Below are 27,401 nucleotides of genomic sequence, written 5' to 3'. Positions count from 1 at the left end.
AGTCCTAATTTTAACTTGTAGGATACTTTTACTACATGCAGCTTACATATGGAAAGGTATCTGTCGATTTCAATTGGTTTAATACCAAGCAATAACATTTAAGTTGTTCAGGCTTCACTATTGCCTTAAAAAAAGAACAGATATTCTTAGGCTAATATCACACAAAAATAATAGCTAATACCAGGGCGCCTGGGTGGCTCAGCCACTTAAGCCTCTGACTCTTGGTTTCATCCCAGGTCAGTGTCTACCTGCCAAGCATCTGCCTTTGGCTCAGGTCATGATCCCGGGGTCCCAGTATGGAGCTCAGCATTAGGCTCCATGCTCAGCAGGGAGTCTGCTTGTCCCTCTCCCCCTCCCTCTACCTTTCCTCTCTGCTTGTGTGCTCACTCTTCCTCCCTCTCAAATAAAGTCTTTAAAAAATAGGTAATATTCATTTTCTGTTTATTACATATCATGTACTGTTTCAAGGTCTTTTCATATATTAACTTCAAAATTCTCACAGCCCTATAAGGTGGGCAGTATTATTAACTCTAATAGAAACTGAAGCAGAGAGCTTAATTAATGTAACATATATTTTACAACACATTCAGTTATGGATAACCTTTATATCTTAAGCATTCATACTTTGCCACCTACTAGCCACATGGCATTAGGCCAGTTAACTTATCTCATTAAACCTCAGTTTATTCATGTGTCAGATGGGCATTATCATTGTAGATGCTTCCTTGTGGAAAGGACTAAGATAATGTGTGTGGCACAGGTACCTACCTGGCTTTGGGTAAGCCCTCCATGATTTTTAGTTAGTATTATTATTACTAGAAATTCAAACACTGACTTCTCATCTTGGATTTAGAGTTTATATTTCCTACACCGTTGGAGAAGACACTTAAGCCCTGTGCCTCTCCAGTTTCTTTACCTATAGAGTGAGATTAGCTAACTGTCCCCTGCCAACCACATCATGTGGTGCAAGCTCAAATCAATGTTTGCAGAAGTAGTCAGTAAACTATAAAGAACTACATGCAGAGAAACTTTCATTTTTATTAAATCACCTGAGAGGACACTGCTTCGATCTTTTATTCTGCAATTAACCTCTTCAGAAAGTTTCAGGGACCTAGAGCTCACATAAATGTTTTTACTATATAAATCTATTTTTTTAAAGATTTTATTTATTTATTCATGAGAGACACACACAGAGAGAGAGGCAGAGACACAGGCAGAGGGAGAAGCAGGCTCCATGCTGGGAACCTGATGTGGGACTCGATCCCGGGACCCCAGGATCACGCCCTGGGCCAAAGGCAGGCACTAAACTGCTGAGCCACCCAGGGATCCCCTATATAAATCTATTTTTAGTGGCAAAATAGTAGATAATTTTTTAAAGAAAAGCAACTCTCAGAGATTTTCTTGAGATACAGACCCATCTCTCCATAGTTTCATAGCCCTGCCTCTATAATTATGGATGAAAATCAATAAATTTAGTGCTCCAATAACAACACATTGAAAAGTTTTCAGTGTTTGATCTTAGTTTGCTAAATAAAAACAACTTTATATGGATTACCTAGGTGGCTCAGTCAGTTAAAGTGTCTGACCACTGATTTCAGTTCAGGTCATAATCTCAGGATCATGAGATCGAGCCCCACATCAGGCTCCACACTCAGTGTGGAGCCTGCTTGGGATATTCTCTCTGCCTCTCTCTCTGCTCTTCCCACCCCTCTCTTAAAACAAACAAACAAACTTGGGACGCCTGGGTGGCTCAGTAGTTGAGTGTCTGCCTTTGGCTTAGGGTGTGATCCTGGGGCCCAGGACCAAGTCCCACATCGGGCTCCTGTGGGGAGCCTGCTCCTCCCTCTTTCTATGGCTCTGCCTCTCTCTCTGTGTTTCTCATGAATAAATAAATTAAATCTTTTAAAAAACTTTATCACGATAATTTAAATAAAAATACTATAGTGTGAATAAGGTCAAACTCTAATAAATGTAAATTCTCTTATTTATTTGAAACTCATTTTCCAATGATGTTGAGTAAATGGGTATAACTTAAATAATATTTTTTATAACTATTGGATCTAAGGATTGCTTTTATATACAGCAAAAGGAATAAAATAACACCAAATAGTCATTCATTCTGGAAAGTGGAATTTGGGAACTTCCCATAATTATTATACTCAATGGCTTAAAATAGGTTGTAAAAAAACCCAAAAATATTAGTTTGAGAAGGAAAGTTTGTATAAGAAACTTATATAAGTTTGTATAAGATTAATTTTAATTAATTATATGGGGAAACTGAGGAAATGGTAGTGAACAGCAGTATATAAAAGTAGGGTAATTTCTGGATAACAAATTCTTCTATATGTGCTAGGAATCGTAAAGTGATAATCCCATTTGTTACAAAAATGGTTTGTACATAGTGTTACTAATTGGATAGAAGAGACAAATGAGAACTTCAGATATTTGTATCTTCCTATGAAAAATAATAGTAGCTATGACCAGACAGAAACAGTAAACATAGTTAGTATTTTATTTTCTCATATTTGGATGAGAGAAATGAATGAGAATGAGCAATTTCACCAATACCATTTGTTGTTGTTATTATTATTACTGCTGTTTACTAGAAAAGTTGGCTTTCAAATTATTTATTCTTTGGGGGAAATATCTCACATCTCAAGGCATAAGTAATACAAATGCTCACACACACAAAGCAGTTCTCCTACCACTTCCATTAGTAAGATGAGACTTCTATACCAACAATCTCAGTATCACTGGAGTATTTAGAAATTAGCTCCATTTCCATGGGGAGAAATACAATTTAACAGAGAAGTACAATTCTGCATTTTTCTTAGGGTACAGATTACAAGAAAATTTGGATGGATTTTACAACTGAAATAAGTGGTTTAATAAACTCAATCAGTGACACTGAAACTTGTCATCTTGACCTGTTCTCCCAGAGGGCAGGGGAGACTCCAGGACACTGTAGGCATCCCAAGCTACACCCACTCAAATACGTCCGTCTGTAACACGGCTGTAGCTCTGACAGCAAGTTAAATATTAGCTTAATTGTAAATTACCCTCTGTGTTTAATTTCCTTATGTGTGGAGGTCATGTTTGCTGTGAGTGATGGGTTAGTTTATTTTTAAAGGAGAATCTGAAAGATTTTTCTTGTGATTATATCCGAAAACAAAGTGAATGGACTTGACTGGAGGAGTATTCTTTGTGGTGCTAAAATTGATAGAATATGAGAAAAGGAAACCCCAGCAAAAACTGACTGGAATCAATCTTCCAGACAAAAGACAAAGGTGTCCCCAAGTCTTTAAGTGTTTTTATCTTCCTAGGAATAATTACTTTTTTTAATGAAAATCTCTGAATTTTTCTAAGATCCTTGCCTGAATTTCTCTCTCTCTCTCTTCTCTAATACCTCACTCAGGCAAGTCACAAAGCAGAACATTTGTTGTCTTGATCACTTATTTCATTTATGTACATTTATAGGGCAGTATGGAAATGAACCTGCTTCAAAGGCAAGCCAATTTAGTTTGATTCCCTCTCTGAAATATAATAGACCCTGAACAAGTTGCACGGTCTCATCTTCATCTTAACATGCTGATAATATCATCTTCCTCACATGTAAATTGTAGGATTCAGGAAGATAAAGAATAAAAACTCACTAATATCAATCATGGCAGGTAAGTCTTAGCTATTAATATTATAATTATCATGATTAGGAGCAACAATAGTAGCTATGTAAAAAATAAAATACCATAATCTTTTGGGAGACAGAATTTCTGTCTTAGATTGAATTTCCCTCTACTGCCATTAGCCCAGGAAGACTGATTTCTTTTTCTTTTTTTAAAAAGAAAGGGCCCAATTTAATATCCAGTCCTCTCTGGGCAACAATTTATTAAGATGACCAGTACAGATGTGCGTTGTACTGTCATGCCCAGACATTTTACGCAAGAATATCACAAGAGACTGTCAAAAGCTTTATTGACATCACGAAGCATTACATCTTCAGATCATCACTACTCTTCTCCATATAGCAATCTACTTTAAAAAGGGAAAAATAAGCAAAAACCAAGGCATACTGTAATGGTTTCCTGTGAGTAAAACTTCACTGGCTCCTTGTGTTGACTTTTTTACAAGTATTCACAAATAACTGACAAACTGCCAATTCAAGAAGTCTCCTGTTGGTTAATCATGTCTTTTCACCTAAGGAAAAGGTCCTTTAGCCAACTACAGAGGGTTGTATAAATCACAGCTGCATGTGGACAGCAGATTTATCTATCCTGCTTTTTACTGGGAATTCAGTTCTTGGAGGTCAACATTCTGGAGTGTTTCAATACATTGATAGTCTTTTAAAACCATGTTATATGTGTCATGAGAGAGAAAAACAAAAACAAAAAACCTTAAGCCTGCCTTTACAAAGTCTACCCACCTTAAAATCGGCAAAAAAAAAAAAAGTCTACCCATCCATTCCCAAATACATGATTTTGCCAGATTCATTTGGTTGTATGTGGCAGCTCAATTTGAACAAGTTTAAGCAAAAAAACAATGGACAAAAAAAAAGTGATTTATTAGGATGATCCTGGAATATCTCACTGAATTTTTCAAGAAATTGAACCAAGCATTTTGGCTTTCTTCACAGGTCAATAAACAAAGCCACCAATTATTCAAAATTCATATGTTAGACCATCAGACTACTCAGTATATATTGCTGAGACAAAAAAGACCCAGAGAAATGTACTGACGTGTCCACATTTAAGTCAATCCTCTGTGGACAGCACAAACACTGGGTATCTAGGATTGTACACAGAGTGAGGTCCTAGGGTGAGCCTGGCAGGCACCCCCAAGGTGTCTCATCTTTTTTCATACACTTCTAGATTCCTTTATACCAGGCCTGAAGTGACACTGCATCATTACAAAGTCATAATGCTTAAAAAATGTAAATCCTAGCAACAAAAAGAATAGCAATTTAGTCGTGCACATAGCTAATTAGTTTAAATAATGAAATCATAAATGAGGGAAGTTAACAAGGTGAAAATGCAATTTCTCACTCATTCCTTTGCGTACATAGTATAATAAAGTAAAATTCAAGCAAATACCCAGACAAATCACATTATTGTGAATAAAGAAGATAATTTACTTGGGTTAGGTATCTTATAATTAAATGTGAGGTATTATTGCTACTGAAATATTCACATCATGAGCTTGCAATTTTTGACTAAATATATTAAATTTGATTGTATTTTCTCTCTACATACAATTCTCAGCCATCGTTATTTACTTAACTATCCATTCATTCATTCAAACTAAAGTTAAATCACCAACAGTTATGAAATTAGAAAGTACTGGAGCCATGATAGTAGGAATTTTGTTATCAAATAGAGATGTTTGGAAAATGCATAAAGTAAGTTTCATTAAACTATTAACATTTTCTTAAATATTCCAAAAATTTGAATAAAATGGGTGGGTTTATTTCACTTACATAAAATAGTCCAATAGCTATAAACATCAGAACTCCTGAAATGGATTTTATACAATCAATTCAACTTTGGTGGTTAAGAATGAAATTTATTACTATTGTTAAGTCATATTTTTAATTGACTAAATAATGTCATTTTTAAAATTGTAACCACTGCACAAAGAGTAGCTTCCGTATTCGAGCATTATGGAAGGTCCTTCCTATAGTATACAAAAGAAGGATACATCAAAGAGACACAGAAGCACTTTCCATAATATAATTCAAATAGTGGCTAATGTCTTTGAATTTTAATTAGGATTACCTGGAGTCTCCTATCTAATTTTGTGAGAATCCCAACTAGTCCAAGATTTATGCAAACCCTGGGGCCTACTGTTCTTCCAGTCATCATTGGCTCTGAGCTCCTGCTTCTGTAGGAAAGACCTCTCTCTTCTCTCAATTACAACAATTGACCCAGGAGAAGACCAAGATGAGAAAGACACTTGCTTTCTTTGATTTTACCCAGACTCCTTAATATCAGACATTGGCCTGTACTGGGGCATGCCTACATACCTGTGGTTTCAGATTTTAAAGCACAGAAATACAACCTACCTGATTATCAAGGGCTCTAGACTCATTTGTTTCTTCTGAATTGCTTTATAAAGAGTTTAATGAAAAAAAATGACAGAAAAAATGATTATATATTCTTCTAAAAGTTGAAATTTAACATAAGTATAATCAGGAGCTTCAAAACACCTCTCACACTCTCTTCATCGTATTTATATAACATCACATGTAATAATCTGACAATAAGTAAAACTCTAAAAGTTTATTTGTTCCTGTTGTTCCTCAGCCAAGTATCCTCTTCTTCTCTGAAAAGTTCATAAATAACCATAGAAACCCTCAGATTTATCTTGGGTTTCATGAATTCATTCAAAGTTTGAGATTGCATATATGGTTAAGTGTCAAAGAACTGGTTGATATAAACTAATTAATCAGGATTGCTATAAACTAATTAAGGAGCACAGATTTCCATGGGATCATAATAAATTTATTAACTAACATGTCTGTATAATTTGTGTTATAATTTGCATACATTCCATCATAACTCTGAGCTGTAACCCTCTTCATTTTCCTAGATGATCAAACTTAGTTTTGAAAAGATGTTACATATCTTAACCAAGGATTTTCAGTAAGAAAATGCTGGAGGAATTTGAATCAGATGTACTGATGCCAAACATATCACTTTTTCCACCATATTAAATATTGGCCCAAATTCCATACCCACTGATGAATAAATCCTTAAAACAAAATGACACCCTTTACCTTCAGGAGTCACTACTAGTTTACCCTGTTCCATTGCAGAAGTACTGAAAAGTTAATTTGTCCTTACATCTGGAAGAAATATTTTCAGCCCAGTAATGCCTATTGCCTCTTCAAAGGCAAATTATCAAAGGTTCATCAAATATCTTAGCTCAAGTCTTTAACTGGACTCATGAAGGCATTAGTTTCTAATGCTATATAATAATAGTTTGTTGACAGACACCAAATATTTAGAAATTATTAACAATCTCAGATAACTAAAAAAAGACTCTTAGCAGGTATAAAAATCTGCATATATTTAAACATTCCAATATTAAAAATAATTTGTAATATTTATCTTTAGTGATGGAATATTAATATTAGATTTTTTTTGCTAACAAGTTGAATGACAAACTTCAAAGATCTTTAACATTTGGAGGAGACCTGAGTTCATTTAGTCAAACTTTTTATCCAATGTGAGTCCCTAACAGATATTCATTTACATTCTCCTTAATTCTAATAACTAAAGATTCCTCTTTCTTTCTTTGAATTTTTGGGCAGCTCTGATTTTTACTTTTGTTTTATTGTTGTTAGGCAATGTTAACAGTACATAGCCTTTCCAACTTTTTCATACCCTAGTATCCTGGGATTGTCATATCTTAGTTTCATATACTAGTCAGAAAAATAATAATATATTTTGGGCATCCTATGGAAAGGCAATGAATGGAGCTGGCAGCAAAAGGCCCACCCAACCCCATCCAAGGCTGCAGCCATCAGATACCACTCCATTTACAGGCAGCACTGGTATATTTCTGTGCTGCCACCCACTGGTCAAAAAGTCTGCAACTGATCATTGTTACTGAATTTCCTGAAGAGACAGAAAAAAGTACTTACTCGTACTTTCTGGTACTTTTCAAAATTTGTCATTTGTCAGTGTCAATTGAGAACAATTCTTGCACGTTTAAAAATTTCCACATTTTGAATCTATCCTCAAGGTAGATTTGCAATAAAACTGGTCATTAACCTTAGCGATATAAACCTTAAGTCTAACTCTTTGGACCTTCCCAATATTTCAAGTTAGTTAAGGCACTGAGTTATTCCTTTTCAGTTTAAAGTTGCCTAATTTTGAAACGAAGAATCATGTCTGATGCAAAACTGAAACTTGCCACCCCCAAATTTTGATCCTTTATCCTAATTCTCTTCTCAGTTGAGTAATACCTAACTAATAGAGGTTTTCTCCTTCTCCATAACAAATATTTCAAGGCAGCTCTTCCCATCCTCCTTCCCATTCTACCCTATCACAACAGTCCAAAAACCAAACATCAACAGCTCTTTCACCTGACACATAACTTAGCTTCTAGACTCTTCACAGGCATTGGTATGCTGTCCCGGGAATGCTGGGGCTTACAACAACTTATGTTGAGGAGCTTATTTTATCTATTCCAAAAATACACTGCTAAATATTTTAAAATATAGTATTTAAAATTTATTATCTTTTTTAAAAGATTCTATTTATTTATTCATGAGAGACACACAGAGAGAAGGAGAGAGACAGAGACATAGGCAGAGGGAGAAGCAGGCTCCATGTAGGGAGCCTGATGTGGGACTCAATCCCAGGACTCCAGGATCATGCCCTGGGCCGAAGGCAGGCGCTAAACCTCTGAGCCACCCGGGCATCCCTAAAATTTATTCTCGATCTGCTATAGAATGGTTTGGCATGTGTTATTAGGCTCTGGCTTAGCAGTTCATTTAAAAAAGCTGCCACAGTCCATGAGGGTAACTGCAATACAAAGGACATACAAGAACAAGGATGTGAAGAAATTGGAACCCTAACAGGTGCAGGCTCTTTGAAAAACAATTTGGCGGCTCCTTAGAATGGTAAACCTAGAGTTATTATATGACCTAGCATTTCCATCCCTAGGTATTTACCCAAGTGAAATAAAAACACAAAAATAGATACAACTAGTCATAGCAACATTATTCCCAATAACCAAAAAGCAGAAACAACCTCAAAGGTCACCAATAGAGGAACAGATAAATGCAATGAGACACATCCATACAATGGGATATCACCTGGAAATAAAAAGGAATGAAATAATGATGTATACTGCAACAAGGATGAACCTTGAAACATGGTAAGTGAAAGAAGTTATTCACAAAAGACACTACATTTATTTATGATTTTGTTTATGTGAAATGGCCAGAATGGAAAAATCTATAGAGACAGAAAGTAGATTAGTTGTCTTCCAGGGCTGTGAGGTTTGGGGGAAATGCAAAATGACTCTTTATGGGCACAGTATTTCTTTCTGAAGGGACAAAATATTTCAAAATTAGGTTGTGGGTATGGCTGCACAACTCTGAATATACTGAAAACCACTGATATGGTTGAACTGTACAGCACATGAATTCTATTTCAACAAGCTGATTTTTATTTTTATTTTTTAATAATTTTAGTTTCTTTTAAAAGATTTTATTTATTCATTCATGAGAGACATAGAGACATAGAGGGAGAGAGAGAGAGAGAGGCAGAGACACAGGCAGAGGGAGAAGCAGGCTCCATAGCAGGGAGCCCGACATGGGACTCGATCCCCGGTCTCCAGGATCCCACCCTGGGCTGAAGACAGCGCCAAACCGCTGAGCCACCGGGGCTGCCCAACAAGCTGATTTTTAGAGTAACTTCAGCAGGTATAGAATCACATGACTTAGAAGATTAAGATAGGAATGGTCTAAGACAACTGAGTTTTTATAAGCATGTGAAACAAGTGAGTCAGTTACTACTGCTGTGTAGCAAACCACCTGAAAACTTACTGGCTTAAAACTACAACAGGGGGGATCCCTTGGTGGCTCAGCAGTTTGGTGCCTGCCTTTGGCCCAGGGTGTGGTCCTGGAGTCCCAGGATCGAGTCCCACATCAGGCTCCCTGCATGGAGCCTGCTTCTCCCTCTGCCTATGTCTCTGCCTCTCTCTCTCTCTCTCTTTCTCTCTCTCTCTCTCTCTGTGTCTCTCATGAATAAATAAATAAATCTTAAAAAAAAAAAAAACTACAACAGTCATTTATCTTGGTCATCAATCTCCAAACATCAGTGGGAACCAACTGTCTTTGCTCCATACGGCATCATTTGGGGCTACTTGTCTGAGAACCATCAATGGCTCAACTGGCAAGTTGATGCTGGTGTCAGCTGGGAGTTCAGATGGTGCTATGTGCCCAGAGACTGAGCGTCTCTCCACATTACCACCTTCACTTTATGTGGCTGGTTTCTAAGAATGAGTATGGAAGAAACCAGATAAGAAGATAAAACTGTCTGTCATACCCAAGGCCTCAAAAGTCATATGATGTCATTTCCTCCCCAGGCTCAAGCCCAAGTAAGGAAGGGAGAATTACAGAATCCACTTATTAACAGGGAAGTGTCACACTCACATCAGAAGAAAGAAGGTCACAAGAAATTGGAAATAACACTGTGGCCACTTCTCTACAATACAACCTGCCACAGTGAATATCAGGGTAAATATATTGCTAAAATTCACCCATTACAATTCATCATGGAGAAATGTTTACACTACGTCCACATTTCTAACAAAAACACCTGTTCACTTCCTGCATTGACATGAAAGTGTATTTAGATACTGTTTTAGTGGAGTAGCTTTCATTAACAGGCTGTTTTAAGACACTATCTTCACTTTGTAAAGCTTTCTCGTAAGAAAATGCTGCTAAATAAACTCTCAAATGACCTAGGGACATAATAAAGGATTTGCTACAAAAGCACTTAGAATTATCCAACAGAAATCTTTATAACATTTTTATATGAAGACTCTATTTCCTGTAACATGTTAGTAAGGCTGGAATTATTCTTTTATGCACTTATGGAGAAGTAAGTTGTGTGTCCAGAAACTTCCATGTAAATATGCTCAAGATCTATCTTCTGCTAATATATAAAAAAGCTAACTATAGCAAAAACACCACCACAAATATAAAACACATATGGCACCCACCATTAAACAAATGTACAAATGAACAGCAACTACAGCAACTATGGATTTTACTTCAAAATCCATAATAATTTGATTTTTAACATTACAACATTAAAAGTACAAATCACCAAGTACAAAAATGTGAAAAAATCTCCCAAACACAAAGCAAATCCTACTTGTAATCACCAAGTACAAATACGTGAAAAAAATCTCCCAAACACAAAGGAAATCCAAGATAAGCAAGTAATGATAAGCACATGGTTGAACTGCTGTAAACTCTGGAGAAAAGTATATTTTCAAAGGACAATTAAAAATCATTGAAAGAAATGGGGAAAAATCACTGGAAGAAATATTTTTTTTAAAATGATAAATTTGGGATAACTGCATATAAACAAAAGAAACTGGTATTTGTGTGTTTTTTTATGTTTGAAGTTGCAGGTTCATGTACTAACATGGAATGTTTTGTTTTGCTTTCCTTTGGGCTAAAATAAGGAACATAGTCTAGTTCAAGGAAAAAAAGACATTAGCCTATATATTTTATTAATGAAGGATAGGTTTAAGTTAATATTCCTCATCTTAAACTGAATATATCTCATTCCACTTGATTAAATGAGTTTCAATTTGGGCTGTTTAGAGAGGAAACTGCAATTTGGGAACCCAGGGATTCATCAAAGTAAATGGGCTAATTCTGAAATGATATGCAAGTAGCTCAAAGGGGAAGACGCAGATCCAACATGGCCATTAAAATAAAGGTCAAAGAATATGATCAATGCAACAACAGAGGTGAGACCTTTGTGCCACACAACTAAAGTCTGTTATTACAATTAAGCAAATCATTCGCTTTTCAACTAAAATGGAACATAAAAACACAGTAAGTTCATTAGTGAACTCGTACCCTCAACACAAATACTCTGAATTCGTCCTCTACATCTAGCACTGCTCTGAGGGCCGGCAATGCAGCAGTAAGGAAGGGAGATCCAGCCACAAACCTATTCCATAAATGAATTAATTAGCATTTCTTAGGAAAAATAATTGCACTTTTTAATAATATTACTACTATTATTATTATTTTCGTCATAGTAGGAGTATGCATGTAGTACTAAAATATTTCATTTACATTAAATCAAGTAACAACAGTGTGAGACAGGTTTCCAATATCAGGTTTCCACGAAATTCCAAAAAGCTCCCAGCAGGTAATTTCTTATCTTCGGTCTCCATAAAGGCAGAGTCATCATATCACTGCAGTATTATTAAAGCCATGTTTCTGGAAGGCATTCCCAGGGAGGGCTGAAATGCTGATCCTGATACAGGCAGAGTTCCCAAAATAGAAAGAATTTACATTCTAAATTATTAATTTTAAGAATATATTGCCTCTGACTTCTGACAGGAGGTCTATAGCAGGTAATTGCAGGTCTCTGACAAGTATTTGTAAGATGTGGTATCATTTATTAAGAGTGTCTTTATGAAGCTGATCTCTTGTCTGGGTAGAGGTGGTAGATATGAGGGTGGACCTATCCTTTCAAAACTTTGAATCAACTCAAACGGTTAAACACCCTTGGTCAACACCTTAGAGTTCTACTTCCGAAAATACAACAGACTTGCCTACAATTATGAAAGAATCTTGAACTGAATTTTATAAAATTCTTAGTTTCAGTTTTGAACATAACTTCTTCACCTAGCAGATCTTCCAGGATGTATAAACTGTAAAATGCACTCCCCTCCCCAATACCTAAATCTATCAACATGGTGAATTGGCGACCAGATGCTGAGGATTACCTGTGCAAAGTGACTTTTGTTTGTTTACTTTGGTCTTGTTAATATTGAGTCTTTCTGTCTTCTAGTAATTAGGCAAGTGGTCCAGCTACTTCTGGAGACCCTGAGCAGAATGGAAGTCAGAGCTCGTCATTAGTCAAAGAGGAGGATGCCGATCATCACTTTTTTTTTTTTTTTTTTTTTTACAGCAGCAGGCCATAGAGCCAGTTCATTTAGAGCCCAGGGCATGAACTTGCACATTACTTTAATGACTGCAGTGAGTAAGGGCACTTGAACATGATCTATGGGCTGCTGCGGGCATATTTACCTGTGTCGTTGATGCACGCTGGAGAGGACTTCCAGCCACACCACTGATCGTGAAAACAGGAACATCCAATGAAAACAATGCTGTGGCAGTCAGCTCACAGCACCTCTTCTTACTACATTTTCTCTGAAGACATTAGCTAACAATGAGGTGTGTAAGTTCCTGGAATTCTTTTTATTTAGAGTGTCTTTAATGATTCCTTTAGATTTCAAAGTTAAATTGCAGATCAAATGATGTGAAGTTTTCTGCCTCTCTTTTTCTAGTTAAGTAAAAGCTAGACAGGCCAGTGCATCATTTAACTTGGCCTCAGCAAACCTTGGTCATAGAGAAATGTTCCTCTTGGGAAAACTATTAGAGCATATATTGAAGCCCACTATCATACCTAAATTATGAGAGAATGTAACTGAGTGAAAAGGGTACTGGATTCAGAATAAAACAAACTAATTTTCTCATTTAAATTCCATGGCAATTTCCTACATGGCTTTAGGTACATATTTTTTGAAGTTTGAGTTTCTTTGGTCATAAACAGAAGATATTGAACAAAATAATTACTAGAGAAAATGTTATTACTTAGTTATATATCTGATGAAATAAGTGTTATATAGTTTACAGAAATGTCATGTATATTTTATAAAAATATGTATATTTTAAAGAAATATAATATCTAATCTTTTTAAAAACATTTTTGTTATTTTGAGGTACTATTTAATAATGTTTCCTTGTCCTATCATATTTCATATGTTTCTCTTCACTATCTTTAGCATATTTGGTACAGTTGTTCTGAATACTATACATGTTTCCCCTATTTATTCCCTCTAGAATATTCTACTTGTCAATTTCCTACTCTGTGCAAACCCTGTACAGGGCACTGATTATTATATCCCTGGAGCTCCTGCTTCCTATATCCTGCCTGTATATCTTATGAGTAATTAATTATGATATATTTTCCCAGAGAGTTTGTAAAGGTCTTTAAACTCTTTTTCAAAACTGTGCTCCAGGCAACTTCTGTCAAAGTAGACCTAATGATTTATGTACAAGGCAGTATGACATGTCATTTTTGTTTCATCTGAGAAAATTGAATCAACCTAAGAGATCAAAAAGATGGGAAAGTTCAATAAAATTATAATACTAAATAACTCACAATGTATCCATTTATATAGCCATTAGAAAAAGTTTTAATATAATAGTGATATGAAAAAATGCTCCTGATGTAATATTAAGTGTCCAAAGAAGTATAAAATATTTATATACAAAGGAAAAGAAAAATTTTGTACAGATAATTATATATTCACATAAAAATCTTAGAACAAACTCTTCCCAAATATTTGCAACAACCACTAGCTATAATATTATTTTCAAATAAAATTTTTATCTTCATTCCTTACTGAGCTTTTAACTTTTTCACAGTATGCATGAATTACTTTTTAGTGGAAAATCCACTGAAATTTTTTAAATGCCATATTTTAAAGAATATTTTAATATCATGTATATTTAATATTTTACATATTTAAAAGAAAAATGATTTCATATATGAATATTTAGCAATAAATTCTAATGCTAAATATAAAAGAGGCGTTAGAAATTCACTCTAATGTCACAGTAAAAAAAACCCACATATTAAAAAAAAAAAAACCCACATATTAAACGCTTACCTTCTAATTTAACATATAAAAACTAAGTCCATTTTTCCCATCATAGCCTCCAGTCCCTAAAACACCCAACTCCTAATAGCTTCAGAGGGATCAGAGCAGACAGCATTCCAGAGAATTAATTCTTGGAATAGAGTTTGGGGTGATTAAAAAGGCAGGTAAATATAAATGTGACTTGAGAAGGGTTACAAAGTCAAATTTTAAGGGAAAATAAAGTTTTAGGAAAAAATTCAAAATAACTTACGGCAAGAACAGAATACACATAAAGGAGCATGGTGGGTAGGGGGAGGGAGTGAGGGAGATGATTCATCCACACTTCTAGGATTATTCACTCATGACTAGAACTCCTAGTACTAATTTCAAGGTTTTCCACAAGTAGTTTAGGACCTTTGTTGCTCCTCTATCTCTAGCTTCAACCATCATTTTTGTGGTGAAAAAGATCCAGAATCCACAAGAAACAGACCAGCTTCAAATCCAGCAGGTTCCATCATTCTGCTACCACCTGACCAGTCCCCTTCCTTCCTACATGGAGCTGCCCAGTTCTATTTACACTACTTGGTGTCTTTCTTTGCCTTGTTGCAAATCTAAACACACAGTTTGGTCCGTCTATCTGCACCCTGTCTGTATCCAGGATATCCATAAGGCTGCTGACTCCGAGATCTGTCCTTCCTTGTTCCAAACCACACCTTCTACCAGGAGCCAGTTCTACAGAATCCTAGCTTGTACCCTCATATCTCAGTCCACCTCTTGAAAACAAGGCCATCACAATTCCCACCATAGTTCATGTTCTAACATGAAAACGAGAAAAATATGCTTTTCTTTTCATTTTCCAGCTACATCTAACTTGAAACAAGAAATACAATAAAAAGTTATCAATCAAGCAGTTATTTTAATTTTAATATACGGAAAGAGCTCAACTTGTGGTGCTATGGCATATATAATTCTTTTTTTCTCTGACTAAATGAATATAAAGTTCACTATAGTCTTTGCAGATAATCCTTTCCTATCTTCTCGACCTTTCCTAAAGGTGTTTTAAATTCCTCTTTTTCATGGCTGATAATTTTGTCATTACTTTCATGAAATGCTTTTCCAAGATACAGTTTGGAAAGTAATAGTAGTTATAGGTCATTTTCCACATTGCGTTATCAGAAGCTATTATTGCATATTACAGTAACACTAATAATGCTGAAAGACTTGACAATGACATGTGACACTGGAAGAAGACCAGTTAAAGGAGTATTTTATAATGTGCTCCTTCCCAATCATATTCATTTTACACAGAGCTAGTGGAATCTAACAATTACAAATGTAGAAGCTAAATAAAAATAAATGTATGCAATCCTCACCATGAGTTGATGTAAAATATCATGATTTCTTTAGATTTTATATAAGATGAAGTTTTCAAAATGCTTTCTTTCCTAGTGCCTTCATAAGACATAACATGTAAAGTACTCTGTGCACTAGTTTTTGTCCATAGCGGGAGCTCAGATATCTCTTTACTCTTATTTTCCTCTATTAAGTATAATAACAATAGTGGTTGAAAACAAGAAAACTTCTATTTTACTACCCAGAAATCATTGATAGTTTAAATAATGTACTAAAAATTTCCTCTGAAATCAAGAACATGACTATAATTCTTGTGAAATATAAAGAACAAGAGAAGTTATTGGAGCAACAGAGTGTCCAGGGATATAAATACTGTTAACCTGAAGAATGTTTTTTATCAATATATAGCACCTGGAGCTTTTAAGTAAAATGACTAGAGAGTTTTCATGAAATTTCATCTACAGTCTTTAAAATATTTTATATCTTTTATATAAGTTTTTTAACTTCATTGCTAAATAGTTGAAGGCAAACTTCAAATCTGTGTATCTACCACCCAGAGGAAACACAGTTCTATGCACATAGCTGGTATTTGATAAACACTACTGAAAATACAATGAAGTAAAACATTTGCAATGCTGTTATATACATAGAAACTTCTATTTAACCTATTCATTATTAAAATACTTTTCTGGTAGAATTATTAACCCCCAAAACCATATGCTGCTGCTTGAGGGCTTACACTTTGGAATTGCATTCCCTTCTGCTGTGACACTTAAAAAAAAAAAAAAAAAATATATATATATATATATATATATATATATATATAAATATATAAATCAGTCCTGGTGACACTATTTTTCCTTCTATTTGGACCATGATAAGCTTCAGAGTAGTGACTTTGGGAGCAGGGTAACTTAGAGTGAAGAGACATTTATGTGGAGAAGTTACTTTGCATGTATGACACAGAGACACATTAATCTAAGTCATAATAATTTACAAATACCAGTGAACAATATGAGCCATAAAGGTTTTTAAAAATAACCCATAATTTTTCTAGCCAATATTAGAAGATTGTTTAAGATGCCAACTTTGGAAATGTGTGATGATCAAATGGTCAACTGAAGGGAAAGAAATCTTATTGTGAAATAAATATATATTTTAGGAAAGTCATGGTTTTCTTAAGAGCAAAGTAGCACCTTGTTGACTTAAGACAAAATACAAAGACAAAGGTTATGTTATGTGAGAGAATGTAAATTCTTGTCTAATAGTATAGACCAACACTGTCACAGTTAAAACAGTGAAAACACACAGGTGAAGATGGGGATGACTACACCCATATAACCACAAGCCACCATCAGCAGGTTTCTCACAAGATGTAGCAATATCAGTCCTCTCTCTACTGAGGGTGACTGGAGTACTGTCACTGTTCCTCACCACTGTTCTGGAATCATCATCACTCATCACCACCTTTCACAGAGTCAACGAGGGTTCTCTCTCTTTCCTCGTTTTGATCTCATCTCCCAGATTCATAACCTAGGTCTCAACATGAACAATAATTACTTTTAAATTCTGGATTTAAGCACACAACTCTCAAGATACCACTTGACTCATACTCACATACAGACTCACTGCAAATATATTGCCCATACCAAGTTTTCTTTTACCTGCTTCCATTCCATGTCCATTCCAGGATCCATCATTATAACCACTGTCTTGCGTCCCTTACCTCCAATGCCTCCCTCCTTCACCTCTGCTCAGCCCAGCTCACCACTGGTCCTCATAAGTCCAGCTCAAACAAGCTGACTGTGCCCATCTAATGAGAGGGTAAGACCTACCACAGTTTCCAACACCAAGCCACTGGAGGACCTGAAACCATATATCTCGATTCTTTCCCATCCTCAGGGTTGAACTCTGTTCCAAAAGCCATTCTCTCTACTGGTAGATGGACCCCATGCACTCTCATCTACCCAGCGATTTTTTCCTCTGAGATTATTCCCTTTCTCTCAAGCATCATAAATTTCTCTTTCTATGAGTCAATGCTATCATCATAGGGATACCTTCCATTCTTAAAATAAAATCCCTTCACTGTTTCCATTCCTTTAAGCCACCACACTTTATGGGCTGCCATTTGTAACGAATAGTTTTCAATCACCCCTCTTAGTTATTTATCCAAATCACATGATCAGAGTCATCACATGCCCAACCTCTATCCTCCACTCCTCTTCTGGTAAAGGACACTCACTTACAGGAGAGGAAATAGGAATTAGGTTCCTCTTTCTTAATGCCCCATAGTGAAACCTGGTTACTTGGAAATGAAACAGGTATGTCTGAGATACAGAAAATTACATATAGAGTAATAACATAAATCCTGGTCCTATTTCTGTTGATATAAAAGTGTAAAATCCACCAGTTAAAAAGCAATCAGGATGGGAAATTTGAACAAAGAAAAACAAGTCAGTGAACACCTTTTCATCGAGCAATCCATGCCTGCTGGGTTGAAGGATTCTAGGACTCGTTTACAAAATCTCAACACTCCATACATGTCATGCGGACATGTTGACTTAGGGCTTGTCATGACTTAAGTTCATTCTATGGTTATAAACCAGAATTTATTTCTGTGCAATGTTAACTGCCTGCCTAAAAACTTATGTTCTCAATTTCAATAACACTTTTTTTTCCAATAAACTGTCAAAATGAGTTTTCTTTATGCATGTACTTTATTACCCTTTATTGTACTTTGCATATACAAAGTGCTCAATACATTTAATGAATGAGTAAATAAATTATGCAACCAATTGTTTGCCAGTTAGCTTAGAATTAATGCCTCCTATGATAAAGAATGACTTCTCGGGGATCCCTGGGTGGCTCAGTGGTTTGGCATCTGCCTTCGGCCCGGGAGTGATCCTGGAGACCTGGGCTCCCTGCGTGGAGCCTGCTTCTCCCTCTGCCTGTGTCTCTGCCTCTCTCTCTCCCTCTCTCTATCTCATGAATAAATAAATAAAATCTTAAAAAAAAAAAAGAATGACTTCTTTCCCACAGAGCTGATGTTCAAGGAGACAAGCTTAAAGTAGCACATAAGAGTGATGCTATAAAATTTCTTCCCTGAGGTCCTCTAACTTAGTAAAAATAATTTTTAGTAAAAAAGCTATTTTATATTAGCACCTAAGAAGGATCAGGAAAGCAATATTCAAGTGAAAAATTTACAAATACGTTATGTACGTAACTATTAAAAATCATAAAGGATATAAACTTTTAAAGCCGCTTTTCCTTCATCTCAGCTAATTTTTTCCCAATATATTTAACTTAGCTTTAGCTCCACAGATAACAGTCTAGACCACAGAAACCTTAATAGTTTAGGACAAAAAAAAAATTGTTTGCTTATAGTAGGCTACCCCAAGGAAGTCCAGGGACCTTGCTGCTTGTGGATTTTGCCTTCACATGGGCAGCTGCTGCCCATAGGAGCTGATGCCTGAGCCTCTGATGCAGGTGCTTCAAGCTGTTCTACTCAGCTTCCAGGACAGACTTTCATGCCTGCTCACATTAGTTACTGGTCACAAAGAATCTCATCTTTGCATACAAAAATGGACAATGGGCTTGTTTTGACTATTAGAAAAAAACTCTTCACAGTAAGTTTTTTTAATGAAATTCTCATCAAGGATTTGGAGAGGCCATTTTATTTCCATAATATATTTTTGCTGTCAGCAGCTTATCCACTCTCTCAACTACAGACATCACTATCTCAGCTCAAATGGCATTTCCTATTATCCAAATCCAACGAATATCTATTCCAGTCTCCCAGTTCTTTCTCCCAATTTGGATTGTCTTCCCTATCCTCTATATCTTCTGCCTATTCCTACTTCCAACTAATTGTAAACATATATAGTAACCAATGTTTATAGTTTGATTTATTTCCTCCTACACTTTTCCAGATGTTCATAAATATTATAAACAACACAAAATATTTATTATTATTTTTTAAAAACAGTATAATATAATGCTAAAACATTTCATTTCTAAAATCCTCATGGAGTTTTTCTAAGGTGTAATATATAACTCCAACTCATTTTAATTAATAACTACATAAGAAGGATATAGCTTTTGTATAAAATATTTTACATAGAAGATAGGTCTTTTTTAAATTCTTCATCAATCAGTACTGCTCCACTTTTTTACTATCCCAGATAATTTTGCAATAAACACCAATATACATAAAATCTTATGTTCTAGATCACCCATTTCTATACTACATATGTCTAAGTATGACTAATCAAAGGCTATTGAACACTGTAAATGCCACTTCATAGCAACATATCATTTTAAACAAAGATTACAGGATTGCACATTCCCATATGGAGTGACAAAAATGTGAATTTCCTCAAACTTTAACCCTTAGCTAGATTACAGAATATACTATTTTTTAATGTTTGTCTATTTGGTAGATTAAAGAAATTAATATTTTCATCTTGATTTTTATATCCCTGATTAGTAGAGTAGAAAGCATTTCCATATAGTCATTAACTTTTTGCATTTTTCTTCTATGAACTGCTGTTCATGTTTTTTGCCTAGTTTTCTATTCTGTTATTTTATTTTTTTATCTCATTAACATTAGGAAGCACTAATATATTAATTATATCAATACTTTGTCATATTTTTGGCACACATTTTCTCTTATCCAATTTTTTCTACTATTTTGGATTGAATATGTCCTTGAGATTCTGAGCCCTCAGTTACATCCTTTTTAAAAAATTTTTTTAATCTTTTTTTTAAAAGATTTTATTTATTTATTCATGAGAGACACAGAGAGAGAGAGAGAGGCAGAAACACAGGCAGAGGGAGAAGCAGGTTCCATGCAGGAAGCCCGACGCAGGACACAATCCCGGGGTCTTCAGGATCACGCCCTGGGCTGAAGGCAGGGGCTAAACAGCTGGGCCACCAGGGCTACCCCCTTCAGTTACATCCTATAGAGAAAATATTCTTTCCAGTTTGAACCAACTGGGCATGACAGTGATGAAAATGTTTAGTAAGATAAAAATCTATTAAAATTTCCTTGTAACTCTCATACATTTATGATTCCCATATGATCTTTAAAATAGTTTGATTCAGTTTGCCAAAGAAACAATCAGTGACAAGATATTACTACAATAGCCTTAAGTTTATATCTTAATTTGAGGAAAAGTAATATTATGATGATAACTAGGCTTTTCTACACAGGATATACCCTGTCATTTATTCTTAATTACTTCATGTCTTTTAATAAAATGTTATAGTTTTCATCAGACAGGTCTTGTCATTTCCTTGTTAAATTTATTCCTCCTACTTTGTATTTTGTCAATACTCTAAAGTTAGTGGTTCAGCAAGACTTCTAGATATATGAATAAGATACCATGACATAAACCAACTTTAACAAAGCAGTATCCTGAGTGTGGGAACTGATATGAACCTTTGCTCCCTTCTTCTATTACTCCTTAAAAATAATCAGCAATCTCATGAGAGGGCTTTGGAAGCAAACTAATCTAGTAATACAGCCTGTGCTTCAACCCAATTCCTTGCTTACTGACCATTTTCACAGCCCAGATGATCCAATTAATCTATTCAACTTTCCTTTGTGTAACTACTTAGCAGCACACTTCCCTCCCTGGTGACGCACGTCTGACTGACAGCATCACCAATCCCTTACGTCAGTGGACCTTCTCTCAGCTACTCTACTGAGAGCTTCGCCACTACTGTTGCTCACTCAGCACTCCTTGAATCATACGCAAACACAGGACGCTTTCAGTATTTAAAAAAATTATGATTTATATCCTGCCACATGCTAAAAGAAGTGAAAAAAATCTTGATTTTCCAGCTTTCTTTGATTATTTATCATCTTTTATTTATAAGAAACATGACTTTGAAGGAGTAATTTTTTTTTAATCTAAGACTTCAGATTTTATTAGCCATTTATAAAGCAAAGTAATGCTGGAGGAAGAATCATGCAGACTTTAATTCATTTTACAGGGCAAATTCTAAGATACTTTCTTCCTGATCCAGCCCAGAAACACCAGAGAGACCAATTTGCCTTGACCCAACACAGGATTCATCTGCTGTCATTATACTAATTTTTTATACTTACGGATATATTTTGATTGTTGGTTAGACTTTATATATATTTTTTTGACTTTATATTTTCTAAAGGCCAATTATTTGGCCTCAGGCACATAACAGTTTTACGCTGTATTGGTCCATCACCAAATCTACCAAGACTTCACCAACAGGGAATTTTGCCTATAAAGTGTTTCCTCCTACCAAGGAATATTTTTTTTCAAGGAAAATAGCCTAAATCATGAATAAAAACATAAATTCAAAAGCAACTATAATCATGTCAAAATATTTTTATGATAAGTGAAAATCATGATTTTCTTCCAACATAACAGTCCTCGTTGTTCATCTGAAGGAACTGTTTCTAATATGTTCCCCTAAGTATGTCACAAAAGTGGGATGTCTCTACCTGTTCTTTGACCGAGGCGAGGATAGCAGAAGTGGTTTCCGTCTCGGAGCCATCTCCGTTGGAGGTGGTCAGGCCAGGGCTCAAGGAGCTGGTCTTCTCTGAGGTGGAAGAAGGCTGGTCTGGAACAGGCATAGCTCCTGCAATGCAAAAGGACATGCTTAATATGATGGGAGGTTGCCACTGCATACAGACACAACTATCAGGCAACTAAACAGCACTCTTTGGAAAAATGAAAACTATAAACTACAAAGAGAGCACACGACTACAAAGAAAGCATCATCATCAAACAGGAAATAATACAGGTAAATGGAATGATTTCTCCTGTATCACCCCAAACAAATTCCAGGACACACTCACAACTTGGTGTTTTTGTATTTGAGGTAAGTGGAAGAAGAGATACTAAGAAGCAAAAGGCAAGGAAGGTAACAAGAAAGAATAAAGAAATGAAATACTGAGTCTAACAACAACAACAACAACAACAAAAACAGTTGAACTACCATTTTATTTGAACCCAATTCATAAATGGATGTACATGGACAGCTTAGCAACAGCATCCCAGTTGTTTCTTTCTTACTATCTTTCCCAAACAAGTAAGACCAAAGTATTTATTACATATATTACCTAGCAATGCTTATCAGCAGAGGAAATAATTAACTAGGACAATTTTTACCAGAGCCCTACAAAATCAATATTCAAATAAAAGCCTAGGAGTAAATAAAGGTTGCTTTCTTGCCTAAAGCTATCCTATTACATGTCCCTCCAAGAACTAGTATTATGTGAATGTTAAAATGTATTTCCTATTATAGTGTAACTAGGCAGACTGGGTTTTTCAGTAGGAAACGTAAATTCCATAGGAACCTTAGCATTGTGAGTAGTTAATAATTTAGGGCTATGGTCACTAAAAAGGGTTCTGTTATAGAACTGTCCTTAAAATATATAAAAAGATTGGTCATCTAATGTTATCATTGGACATTCCAACTTAGTTTTGTTTTCATTTTTAAGTAATTTTAAAAATAATATTACCAATGAGAATTAGAATAGTATTGGAAAGATAAATCCATTACAAACAGAATATATAGGAGGATTCGGGAAAATAATATTAATAAGCAGAATGTGAGCAAAGGATAAATATCAAATTTAACCTAGTGTAGCAAAATGCAACCCTGGCTAAAAAAGCAGAAGGTATTTTAGGTGAAATGAAGTGATTTAAATAATTACAGTGGTGGGGTTGGGAAGACAAGAGGAAAATAGTTTTGTGTTCATCTTGCTATCATATGTAGCATCTTATCTGATCAAGCCTCATAATTATAAGGATTTGGATAAACAGATCAACAAATGTTGTCCCCAGGTGACATAGCCCGAAAACCAAACCTTTCTCATTAGGGAAGTTTGAGAGATGGGTAAAAGGGGAGAAAGCAAGAAGAAAGGAAATGGCAGTTCTTGTGTGCAAAGTCACCCCTCTCTGTGACCCTGGAGTGGAGAGGTACAGCGGAGATCACTCTATCTATGTCAGAGGCTTCCAAAGGGCCTGAAGCTGAGAAAGGAGAAGTCTTGCATGTTTTAAGATTTTATTTATTTATTCATGAGAGAGGCAGAGACACAGACAGAGGGAGAAGCAGGTTCCCTTCAGGGAGCCCGATGCAGGACTAGATCCCAGAATTCCAGGATTATGACCTCAGCCAAAGGCAGACACTCAAACACTGAGCCACCCAGGCATCCCGTCTTGTAGGTTTTAAATCTTCACTTTTGTGTTTTCTAAATTTTATTGGGGCCATGTGAATCCAGTTCTGGACTAGTATTATTGCCAACCTGTTTTTTGACAAAGAACTTGTCCAAGGTCCCAAAGTTATTTATATAACCAGGCCTAGAACTCAGATTTTCTCCCTTTTTATTCCTGTTTTAGAGTCCTTTAATGTGGCGGCCTATTTTCCATAACCTGTTCTGCTGGCTGTCTCATAAATACTAGTCTATACATCAATTTTTTATATATATAAAATGTTACTCTTAAAAGTATGAGAGTAACCTGTCACAGTAAAATATGGGATTTAATAGGCAATGAATCAAGGCATATCCTTGGGCACTAGACAACTTGGATCTACACACTATAAGGAATAACCAAGTCTGTTTATGTACCCCCATTTCTCCTTAGAGCAGTAATAACAGAACAAAAGAGAAAGCTTCAAGGTTTAGCCACCATACAGAGCTACTGCAACCCAAGGCAACCTCTATGCCTGAATGGAAATGACTTGGAATAATTTCCACGGCTCATAACTTTTCACATCCAGACTTAATTCAACCATTGACCATCCCCGTGTATGAATGGTTAAGACTGTCCAACCTCAACTGCCGATCCTCTTAGCTCACAGCACAAGAGGAGGAGGACCCTATGAAGACCAAGCCGTGGGCTGCCTAATGGTTAAGTGTAAAAAGCTTTAAGCCTTCTGACTTTGCAGTAAATGGCCAAGAACTTTAGTTTTAATTAGAACTAATCCACTAAATTAGTAATTAATCTGTACTAAATCCAGGAAATCCAGAAAATGTAAGGAGACAAGAGAAAAACAAAATCAAAAAAAAAAAAAAAAAAACAAAAAAAAACAAAGGAAGAGCAATCCTCAGTAATTCTGGCATCTGAGATAAGTATATTTACTTTGGTATTTTTGTATGTTTCTTTGACAGAATTTTTTTTTTCTGATTTAACTCACTCTGTATAATGAGATTTACATATAATAGAGTACTACTAATATAGCGTTTTTTAAAATTTTTGTCCAGCAACATATAATGAACTATTTCTTATGTTAGGAAAAATTATTCTACGGTTTATAAACGTAATGATGTGCTCACTTAGGCAGCACGTATACTAAAAATGCAATGAATAGTATTCATAATGTATCATAATTTACATATCTTTTTAATTTTTATGACATTTTCACACATGTGACATTTTCAGTAGATAAATTCCTACATGTGGTACTGATGGAATGAGGAGCTGGAACATGTTTCAGACTTTTGAGAGTCAAAACAAATTTTCCTGCTGCCAGGCTGGTTCAACTTATCTGCCCACCAGCAGTGCTGTGAGAACGTCCCTTCCCCACAATGTTAACAACACTGGCCTTAACTACTCTCTCCTGCTTTTACCAATGTGACATAGAAAAATTCATCCCTTTGATTTTGTTTCTCTTTGGCAATGAGAACAGTGGACATTTTCCAACAGATTTACTGATCCTACATAACAACACTTCTTCATTCCCTTTATACAACTACTATGTAAGAAGTCTTTCTATCACTAGCAGAATGCTTAATCTGCAAATATCTAAGCTGAAATTTAGACTTGGTAATAAGAAGTTCTATGTCCAGAAAATACAAAACAAGTCATGCTGTATTACACCCTCACATGCATGAGCCGTGTTACAGATTCAACTGAGTTCACTCATACCCCCACCCATGATCCCACCCCTGTCCCAAATCCACATGCTGAAGCCCTAATCCCCAAAGTGACTGTATTTGGACATGGGGCCTTTTGGGGGGGGGTATTTAAGGTTAAATGCAGTTATGAGGGTGGGGTTTATAAAGGTGGGATTGTTGTCTTTACAAAAAGAGTATAAGACTGGAGCTCTTTCTCTCCATCTATGAGGACATAGAGAGAAGCTAGAAGCCAGAAAGAGTGTTCTCACCAAACATATATCATGCCAGCACTTTGACCTTGGACTTCTGGCCTCCAGAACTCTGAGAAAATACACTTCTGCTGTTTAAGCCCTTCTGTCAGTGGCATCTTATGGTAGTGGGGGAAGACTAATACAAGCAGGACTGGATCGGTCTCAGCTTCTTTCTCTTATTTCCCCCATGAGATGAGTATGGGGGAGCCTGGGAATTGATGGTAGCAGGGCGGCACCATCATGTACAGCTCTCTGTCAATACCTTCACCCAAGATAAACTACAAGTGTCAGAGAAAGGCATGCGCTGCTTCAAATAAGCAACCTGGATAAATCAAAGCTTAGAAGATGGTTGTACCCAATTTATGTGAAGTAGGTCTGCAAAAAAAAAATGCTTTCTTTCAAAGATGATACAATAAGAAATTCAGAAAAGTTGGCTGGATGACAATACAAGCAAAAGCAGGTAGCCCTCATATACAGAGTGTCCTTCTCAACTTTAACGTATGTCCCTTATGTAATAAGATTTCATGAAATCCAAATAAATACTCTAAACTTTTATTTCCCAAACATGAGTCACTATAAATTTACATTATACTTGGTAACCTGTTAAAATCTTATGTATACTTTAAAAGGCCAAACTCTCTTGCTCTTAATTCAAGGACTGCATTCAAAGCTATATTTTATTGACTTCCATCACCCAAAAGAGAGTAAAATTCTTATTGTATATTTTATAATGGAAACTTGTTATTTTTTAAATTAATTAATTAATTAATTTATTCATGAGAGACATAGAGAAAGAGACAGAGACACAGGCAGAGGGAGAAGCAGGCTCCTCACAGGGAGCCCAATGCAGGACTCGATCCCGGACCCCAGGATCACGACCTGAACCGAAGGCAGATGTTCAACTGCTGAGCCACCCAGGCACCCCAAAATTTGTTCTTTCTTTAGCCACTTCTGTCTAGCAACTGATGACTTTATTGGAAGAGGTCATCATGAAGACATGACAATGAGTTAACCCTTGAGTTGGACCTAGGCAATTGGAGGCTCCCTACTGCCGCTCTGTGTATGGGATGTGTGTCTGCTTGCCTTCCCCATGCCCAGAAGCTGTTCTAAGAATATATCCCTGAGGTAGAAATGTAGTGTTGAGGTTATCCACACGAGGTATGGGACTGAATCCAGTTAAGGCCTACATAATCTTTAAAGATTCTGGCCAGTGGCTGCAGAAATCTACCTGTCCTGTAGCCACCCAAGATGAGCCTTGTAAATAAATTCACTTGCCTCTTCAACCTGCTGCCTACCAATCTAGAGTGATCGTCTTTCAGTCTCTCCCTAATCTCTTGAGTATAGAGACCAGTTTGCAGACCAACAGATTGACATCGGATATGGCCATCTTCAAAAAATTAACTGATGGATTCTGGTGTCTCACAATTAACCAATTCAATGATCCATCTAGCATTCTTAGACCACCATTACTTGATTTCCTCCTCTCTGATTCAGTG

At 35.9% G+C, this 27,401-nt stretch overlaps 1 protein-coding gene across 6 annotated transcripts in view; it reads right to left on the bottom strand.

The window, feature by feature from the left end:
* CTNND2 (catenin delta 2) overlaps positions 1–27,401 on the bottom strand; it is a 913,511-nt gene that overhangs the window by 738,822 nt on the left and 147,288 nt on the right. For 4 of the 6 annotated variants that reach the window (XM_038583305.1, XM_038583308.1, XM_038583306.1 and 1 more), the window contains exon 2: positions 22,253–22,389. In XM_038583305.1, coding sequence (XP_038439233.1) covers positions 22,253–22,389 — 137 coding nt within the window. Of the gene's footprint in view, positions 1–22,252; positions 22,390–27,401 lie in introns of those variants that run through there. The other 2 variants (XM_038583313.1, XM_038583310.1) reach the window with 2 other exon arrangements.

This window comes from Canis lupus, chromosome 34, assembly GCF_011100685.1.
Source record: "Canis lupus familiaris isolate Mischka breed German Shepherd chromosome 34, alternate assembly UU_Cfam_GSD_1.0, whole genome shotgun sequence".
In the NCBI taxonomy this organism is placed as follows: Eukaryota; Metazoa; Chordata; class Mammalia; order Carnivora; family Canidae; genus Canis; species Canis lupus.
Note: the sequence above shows the minus strand (reverse complement) of the source record. Positions and strands in the feature narration are given on the sequence as shown.